General features: G+C 36.3%; 1 protein-coding gene across 2 annotated transcripts in view; it reads left to right on the top strand.

Moving 5' to 3' along the window:
• The window catches only part of LOC110022179 (thiosulfate/3-mercaptopyruvate sulfurtransferase 1, mitochondrial-like), a 39973-nt gene extending 31235 nt beyond the window's left edge, over positions 1 to 8738 (top strand). The window contains exons 9-12 of one of the 2 annotated variants that reach the window (XM_020720995.1): positions 1896 to 1977; positions 7778 to 7841; positions 8039 to 8106; positions 8218 to 8738. In XM_020720995.1, the coding sequence (XP_020576654.1) occupies positions 1896 to 1977; positions 7778 to 7841; positions 8039 to 8106; positions 8218 to 8313 (310 nt within the window). In that variant the 3' untranslated portion in view covers positions 8314 to 8738. The remainder of the gene's footprint in view (positions 1 to 1895; positions 1978 to 7777; positions 7842 to 8038; positions 8107 to 8217) is intronic. The other variant, XM_020720996.1, reaches the window with a different exon arrangement.
• The last annotated feature ends 511 nt before the right edge of the window (positions 8739 to 9249 follow it).

The following is a 9249-nucleotide window of genomic DNA, read 5'->3' as shown; positions in this document are numbered from 1 at the left end:
GTTTGTACCCGGGGTTGAGTCCGGCCCCGTACTCTGCTAATTAAAAAAAACGTCCATCAATATCCGTGCCATATGTGCGCGCATGTAACCCTAGCAATATGGGTGTCCTTTCTAGCTAAAGATGACGTTCCGGACGCTTTGGCGCGATCCGTTTCGTCATTCAGGGTCGTCCGGAAGAGTTCGCCGACGGGCGAGTCGATTCAAATCAAAGTCGTGTGTGGTGCAGTGAGTGCGTGAATTGCGGCGTTCGCGAGTAATCGAGTGACAAAGGGCTCACCTAAGGCTGTTTGATCCTATAGGAACTCATTTTCGGGTCCTCTACATGTTGGTCCTTAGCCCTTGCAACTAGAAGTTGAGTGCTTGGAACCACTCATGCAAGTTCTTCGCAAAAATGAGTCAAGAAGTGGGTCGAAGTTCTACGGGAGCTGGGCTCCATTACTAGTCCGCTAGGATGGTCAATAAGAACTCCTAAAACTAGATCCTATGTTCTAAGAGTAGGAGACTAAGACCTCACTAAAAATGAGGTCAACACGCCTTTTGTAGAGTAATCTGTGAATCATCATATGCAGATTTATGATGCTAATGCAATAGATTCTTTTGGTATCTACCATAAATATTGGATACAATTTAATCTTCTAATATCATTTTACGTGTGAGATCTATATATCTAGAAAGTGTTAGATGTGAATTCCAAGAGATTAAAAGAAAAAAAATGATTTTTGATTGGTTTATGATATGACCTTAAATAAAAAACATTAAAAATTTAGCTCATGTTAAAGTTCTTTTATTATTATTATTTCACTACTTGTAAACGCTTGGCACAATGCATTGCATGATTTATTTGGCTTCGCCTTTATAGTACTTAATTTAATAAATTTTCTTGTAGGAAATCTTTTGAAATTTTGATGAATTATTAACATTTCTCTTGTTTAAATTCCACGCCTCTTGTTTCACATCCATAATAGACTCTTATTTGTCTTTATGTATAAATAAGTTTCTTATGAATACATTTACACAAATCGTGCAAATAACTAATCCATGATATGATATGATGCAACTAGTGAAATACTAAATAATGAAAGTGCTTTCTAATGGATACTTTTGAGGGCTCTTTAACTAATTCCTAACCAAAGTGAGGAAGAAGAAAAATAAAAAACAACCAACCCCAAATATGATATGCTTTATGGATGCACTTCATCTTTAATGAAAATTAAGCTAAATGATAGATGTCAATCAAGAGGAATTATGCAATTTTAGTTTTGATTAGATTATGGAGTTTCAAATTTTTAGTTTTCTTCAGCTAGTTTTTTTTTAAGTAAGTCTTTTAAAATGCAGACTAATTTAATTCTCCTCAGAAAAATATTTTCATGAATATTTAAAAAAAGAAACTATGAAGTAAAAAAAATTGATTTCTACCCGATCATTCATCATTAGATTAATATTATTTAAAAATTATCAATTTGCTTATTGATTCATTAATTTTAATTAATTTACACTGCTACATTTAGGTGTAGGTTTCATTTTCATCATAATTTCATGTTCACACATGATCTCGTGATTAATTTTGATTCGTATAATATCTATTTTTGTTTAAGCATAGATTTCAATTTCTTGAATGTAAGTGCAAATTTTGATTCAACAAAATTTGATGTTGATTCATGCTATATTGTAATTCCTTTGACATCTAATTCATTATCAAATGAATTTTAGGGTTAGGGTTTAGGGTGTACCTATAAAGAGTTTCTGTTGTGCTTGTGTTTCTAATAATGCTTCTTGGCCTCTAGCTTCTTACATCAAGTATTTAACTCTAATTAAATGCATAGAATGTTCTCCATTATGTCTGAATTGATTATTGATGCCAATTTGATAGAGAGGCCAGGTTTTTTCCTCCACAGATTTGATGGGGCAGCACCTGAACCACGCAAAGGAGTTAGAAGTGGCCATGTACCTGGAAGTAAATGCATACCTTTTGGACAGGTGATCCATACATGTTGATTGTTTTAGTTCTCTAATTTTATCTCACCCTTCAATTTAGTCTATTTTACTGATTTGTTTTACATAAGCTTAGCAAATGTGAGTGATTGTGAACGGTCACAAGTAATGAAATGTTTAAAAAGAAGGATTAGAAAGAAAACTAGCTTCTTAAAAAATTTGGGGTATGAATGTGTGAACAGTTCAACAAAAGTACAAATTTGTAGTGAAAATGATCAATTGGATGATAAAAAATGATGAGAGGGATGGAGCTTGGGTTCCACTGCCTCAACAGGTAACCAATGGGTGACAATATAACTGTTTGTTGATTTATTAGTGTCCACGTATTAGGTACATCACTACTATCTCCCACCAAGTCAATAGTCTTCTTTAAATTTTATTTTATTTTTATTCTAGCCTATTTTTTCCTTTTCTTAGTTTGTTTATAATTTTCCTCACATTTTTATGATGAAAAATGTTTTTATGTTTCAAACTATTTGTTTAGTGATACTAGAACTAACCCAAATAACAACGAAAATACAAATATTATTGTTGAAATTCAAAAGCGATTACAACCAACATGTCTGAAAACAGGAAAACAACAACACACAAAACTAGAGCGCAGGTCTGAGAGGTGGTGCTGCGATTTGTGGGGAAGCAAACATTATGGAGGTTGTAGGGTGTGAGGATAACAAACTGGTAATCAGTTGAGGGGGTGGAGCAGGTGGATGGTGGAAGGTTGTCGGTTGGGTAACCATAGGGAAGGAGCAAGACTAGCGGTTTGGGGGTTGCTGCAGGGACAAATGATGGCAGGTATGGGGTGAGTTTCGGGGAGGAAGGCTGATAGAGGGGTTACGACAGGGAGGACTAGCGGTTTGGGGGTTGCTGCAGGGACGAATGATGGCAGGTATGGGGTGAGTTTCGGCAGGGAGGAAGGCTGATAGAGGGGTTACGACAGGGAGGAGCTCGGGTGGTAGGGTTTGTGGCAGGGAGGAAGGCTGGTAGAAGGCTTACGATAGGGAGGAACTCTGGTAGGAGGGTTACAGCAGGGAGTAAGTCTGGTAGAGGGGTTATGACAGAGAAGAAGGTTGGTAGAAGGGTTACGGAAAGAAATAAGAGAGCAACAACAGGTAGGGGCGCTGGGAAGGGTGGTAGTAAACAAACAGAAGGGAAGTATGGAGGTAATCACCACAGGATAAAGTTGGAGCATCACTTGGCATCGGATACGACCCTTAACAATGGAAATTGAAGCGGATGACGGAAATCTTAGACACAAAACTGAACCCTAAAATATAAGTAACATATTTATTATAGAAGATAAGTAGGATGTGGAAAATCCTCCCTTTGGGCGCAACCCTAACCCCAAAGTAGGGTTTGGCCCCAGCAGGTTCAGGCCTTAGGTCCCTAGACCCGCGTCATTTATTATCATATTCTCAATGCTATTTATGATAGCTTGAGCATATGAACGATTTGTCTTGCTTTTATGAGTGTATGGATGAATTATCTCTTTTTAATGTTTTAAGTATTAATGGACTATATCTTAAGATTTATTTTTTTGTGTAGGTTAGTTTGTATATATTAATTATTTCATCACCATCATTATAGCCATCATTAACCTTGTATTAACAAACTATAATTTTTCATTTCATTTTTCTTAATACTACCTTAGGTGTTAGAGTTGTTCTCTAGGAATCATTTTAAAGGGCTTCTATCTTGTTTATCTTAAATCCACTGCTTTATTCTTTCAAATTAATTTTATTTACCTATTTAATAGGTTTCTTAATCCTTTATTGTACATACCTAAATCAATATGGTATATTTTTAATTATCTTCTAATAACCAGTCCAATCTCTTCTCTAATATAGTTATTATGTTTATTGACAAGCTGGACTACTCCTCTTAAAGCAGGTTTAGCATTTATGTCGAGTTTGTTGCCAATGATTGTTTCTTAGATTATATAGTAAATTTTCTATTATGATTACTTCTATTATGCCTTAGAAATGTACGTTCAAGAAATGCCAACCCTTTCCTTGAGCATACTCAATAAAGAGAAAAGTCGAGAGTAGTTTTTCTTAAAGCAAATTTGTTTGTATTAACAATATTTTTGTTGGTGTTATGCCATAGTTTAGTGGTGATGTTTCCCTAAGGTGCAAGTTCCATAATTAATTTCCTCAAATGCTCATGAAAGAACACTACTAATTGAGAATGTTTCTTAGGCTCACCTTTTTTGGCAAATACTTGGTATTAGACTTGAATTTAATTCAATATAGAATTTTTGGAGGAATGGAGGTTTATCTAGTTAAGATCTCACGATTTAATCATTTTGTGAATACCACCAATCTCAATATGCCAAACTTGGACTTTGAATCATAATATTTGGAGTTAACATCAACTCATTCAGTAGAGGGGGATTTTTATCTAGTTAATTGAATGGTTTAGAAGCATACAGCATGTTCAATTGCGATTTAAAGATACTGGACTTGATCAACAAGGGCTGAGAGACATGGCATGATTGTCAATTATCCAAGATTTTTAGTGTAATTCGAAGGAGTGTGTTGTGACACTTACGAGGTTGGATTTGTGTGTTTGTTAGAATGAAAGTTGTCCCCAAGTTGGGTTAGGTTGAGTTTATATTGATTGGAAGCTATAAGGTTTGATTTGATTGGTTTGATGGCTTTTGTTGATCTAAATTTTCCATGATGGAGCTTACATTCATTGGAAGGTCCATAAGTGGGACTTATGGTCTTAGGACGATGAAAGCCCAACAATAGTTTTATGGCTTTACCCTATAGGTGAGGTGATTTGAGTTTGCTATTTAGATTCGTGACCTTGAATGAGTAATTGGAATTAATTAATTCAAAGTTTGAAACTCACCAATCTATTTATGATTCGTGGCTTACTGCTCTGTTTGAGAGTTGCCTTGAGGATTGGAGTTTACAGTCCAAATTTTTTGAATCTTCATATGTGAGACGAGTTAGGTATATGTATTTTGAAGTGATGACTCCCCAGGAGCTCGAAAATAGCAAGATTGAATTCAGGTTTCTAGTCTCTTCACTTATTCAATTGAATTTTCATCGCATGCATTTGTATTAAGGGCCAAAGGAATTATGTTAAATTGTGATTTTTGAGATGACATTGTTTCTGTCTTGGTTACCCATAGCACTATTGATTCACTTGGGTTATATTTTTATGATCATTAATTGGCTGGAATACATTGTCATACTTTTCAATTCACCTACTTGAGTATCGATCCACCACTGGCATGGCTATAAAGGCTGTGTGCCCTTCTACTTATTTTGAAAAGGTTCAATGTCATATCACGTTTTTTAGAAACCAAATTAAAAGTAAGTTTTTTTCCTATGAAGTTCTAGCACGTAGCTTGAACAAGTCCCATATTGATGAAGAAATATCATTATTATATGTGTTGTCATAGGCTGCAAATTTCTTGTGCAGGCGTACTAGAGCATGACAGATTGTTTTTATTTCACGCTAGCATATATGAAATGCTTGTATAAAATTTTGTCCCCTTTTTGTGCCCGGTCAAATGTTTACTGGATTGTTGGAACGACCCTATTGTCTTAAATGAAAATATTTGTGATAGGAGATTTCATAGTCTTTTTGTTTTAATATGTTTCGTTGCATCTATTTTTCCCTTTAACAAGTTCAAATGTTGTGTGAGCAGGAGGCTGCATTGTTTAATGGAAAAGTTTATGAACTTACTATAGAGAGCTAGAATTATTCAAAGATACGAGGCTGCAAATGGACATTTATCCATTGTGTTGATTGGCAAAGAGACTATAATATGTGCTCCTATTGATGTAATAGTGGTGCACTACACGATTCACGCCATAAGAAAAACTTTGAGTCTCCTCTTAGTAGCTTCTATAGCTGGGTTGAAGCACAATTTATGTTGTGGAGGTTCAAGAGATGGACATCAATCAAATTTACAAATAGAAATCTTCCCATCATTTCTCGTTGGTTTCTTATGTCTAGAAGGTTGCGACTTGCGAGGTGTTCTTTGGTGATGCTATAGTGGAGCAAGGCATATGCCATGGAAAGGTTATGGTGCTAATCCTTCAGTTGCCATATGGGGATGAAATTTATGATAGGCTATGATGCTCATCTTGATAATAGTTTTAATGTGGCGAGGAATGATGTTTATGTTGTTGAGATGGAGGGAGAGGTGTTTTGCGATGTTATACTTTTGATCATCGATCTTATCCCTCTTCTTTTATGCATGCTTTAATTAAGCTCTTTTGCAGTTTCACTCACCGATGCATGTTTTTTTATTTTAAAGAAAGAGGTTATTGCTAGGATTGTTTATGGGGCAAAGAGAGAGCAAAGAGGAAACGGCGGTAGAAGGAATAGGATACATCGAGATGGTTGTATTTGGATTCACATGAGGGTTGTCGGCGAGTTAATGTACAAATTGTGAAGTTGAGAGGCAATGAGATATCATGCAGTAGACTCGAGAGAGGGTGATCAAGGAGTAGAGGAATCATATTAGTGGGAGTTTTTGGGTGTGAGTGAGAGAGGAAAATTACAAGTATTAAATTGGGGGAGGCAGATGAGTGAGGTTTAGTGTGAGAGATCACATGAGAGTGTGGAGTAGGAGTGGAACAAAGAGTGAGTGGGAAGGGCATGGAATTTAGTGTTGTAAATAGCAATGAGGGAGACTAGTGGACCCTACTTAAGATGAGAGACAAGGGGTGTTGGCGAGACATTTGGAAATTTTTGGCCAGATTATGGGTTGGTATCCCTATGAATATCTATCCCTGTTAGGTGGCTCAGACCGCCGACCATGTGGGCCCCACATGTTCAATTGGTGGAAGCTATTAGAGTTAGTTGCTTATATCAGCCTTATTCTCTTTTATATTACTTTATTATTATGTTTTATGTCTTTACTTCATTGTTTATTTTGTATTTTGTAAGTTGTAATATTAAAATTATGTTTGCCCTATTCGTTCAGGGAAAATGTTGTAATTTAAATACTACGGAATAAGAGAATATAATTTCTCCACCATTCTTCATGGTATCAGAGCAGGTTCAGCTGGTCACGTCTAGTTCGCCTGTCGGCATCATTAGAGTCATCTGCATCTCTGCATATCGTGGTCTGTGACATCCACGACCGGCAAAGTCTGCTTTGTCTTCATTTTCATTTTTCGCGGCGTCATCTTGTATAGTCTGCCTACCAATGTAACAAGCACGCAATTTTCTCTAGAAAATAAGCTATTGAATCTTAAAACAATTATTTTTGCATCTTATGCGGGAACGTAGAAGTGTAATATCCGATTCAGCTCAAAAGGATTTTTTGTTCTGCTAGAAATTAATATTAAGAGAAAATCCACATAAATGTTTGGAATTCACACAAGAAAGTGAACTTGCAACAAAGTTGGTAAAATAATGCTTTCAACCGATAACAATAAATAGAGAGAGAGAGAGAGAGATTCATATAACTGTTCTCTTAAGCCTCAGCAAACCTATTTATAGATATCTCAAAACACAGTAGCATGGAAGAAGCTGCTTAACAGAAAGAAATCGTAGCTCATGATCCTGACACCTTGGGATTATTTGCTTTGTTTTCAACCAATGTGCTACACATTCGAGCACCTCGAGCTCATATCTTTATTCAAAATAATGCAGGGTGTTATTAAATCAGTGAGATTATTAGTTTTCTTCTCAGTCATTGGCAAAACCTTGATGCAATTATTCTTTTTCACAGAGAGAATTCATTTCACCGCCTTAAAAAATAGTCTCTTACAGATGGTCTGACCGTTTCGTATTATCCCTCAACTTTCTTGCGCAGCTGTTAGATGGATCACAAAAGCTTTTGCCCAAAGAGGAGCTTACTAAAAGATTTGAGCAGGAAGGTTGGGTTTCTTGAAAGCATTTGTTTTAGTATAATTTCATTCTTTTTTAATCAATTTCTTTGCTAGATTTAGCACCTTTCTTGTCAAAAATCTTATTTAGTCACAAGTCAATTATTGTAGGCAAAAATGGTAACGAAGTTGTGATAAATTTCTTTTATTTTCATACTTGCAGTCAAACTTATCTATATATGTTGCAGGAATTTCATTGGATCGTCCTGTTGTTACCTCATGTGGTACTGGTGTCACTGCATGCATACTGTCCCTTGTAAGACTTTGTGGCTCCACTGTCTTCAAAGAAACCTTATAATTCTGCTTCTTGGTGAAACAAAAACTCAATTTTTTTTTTTATGAACTTTCTCATTAATTTCTGCGACAGGGTCTCCATCGGTTAGGGAAGACAGATGTGGCTGTGTATGATGGATCTTGGACTGAATGGGGAGCCCATCCTGACACTCCTGTCCAGGCTACTTGAATTTCTCCTCCAACGGCTACCTGCAGAGTCTGATCAAAATCTCTGAGCTTCAAATTTTATTTCCAACCAACTCAGGATGGTGAGATGCATAATCCCAGGTCTGAAACACTTATCAGCATCATCATATCTATCCTAGTTATTCAGAACATGTCAAATACTTGAACAGAATTTCTAAAACTTTTAAAAATATTCAGTTGGTTTAAGCTCTGCAAAACTTCTAAAAAATTATTTACTTCCAATTGTAAATTTTCTGTAATTTCGGTGGTTGAGGTTTGAAGCCATGTGTCACGGACAAATAGTCCCACATCAGCTAGGTGTAGGACCGAAAAATAGTATTTAAGTCCCGGGCTGCCCATCACTCACAAAGGCTCTTTTGGGAGGTGACAAGTGGTATCAGAGCAGATTACTGTCTGTCAGGTGTGTGGACTCTCCATGGTCTAGTGGGATCCTTGGTGGAGCCGATCCGTGACGAGGGCGTCACGTGATTGGGTGGAGGAGAATATCACGGACAAATAGTTCCACATCAGCTAGGTGTAGGACCGAAAAACAATATTTAAGTCCTGGGATGCCCACCACCCACAAAAGCTATTTTGGGAGGTGACACGTGGGTGGTAATTGCTGCACAATGAAATCACTCTTTTGAGGGAATCACAGCGAAGTTTGTTAAGAAATTCTATTATTTTAAACTGCATGATAATATATGATTTCACATTAACTTGTTCTATCTTCATTAGCTTTGCGCTCTTCTCATGTTGTGCATGTTACCTTAGAAGCCGTTTCTCAGTATTTTTCTTTTAGCTCAACACTTTTATCTCTCAGAAGATTTCCAAAATAAGGCTGAGCAGTTTTTAGAAGTTTTTTTATTTTTATTTTTTTGAATAATTGCATATAAGGCACCCAAAACATTGATATTTACTATTTGTGCATCAACGTGAT

This window comes from Phalaenopsis equestris, unplaced genomic scaffold, assembly GCF_001263595.1.
Source record: "Phalaenopsis equestris unplaced genomic scaffold, ASM126359v1 Scaffold000174, whole genome shotgun sequence".
Taxonomy (NCBI): domain Eukaryota; kingdom Viridiplantae; phylum Streptophyta; class Magnoliopsida; order Asparagales; family Orchidaceae; genus Phalaenopsis; species Phalaenopsis equestris.
The sequence above is the reverse complement of the archived record's forward strand: the minus strand, read 5'-3'. Positions and strand labels throughout refer to the sequence as shown.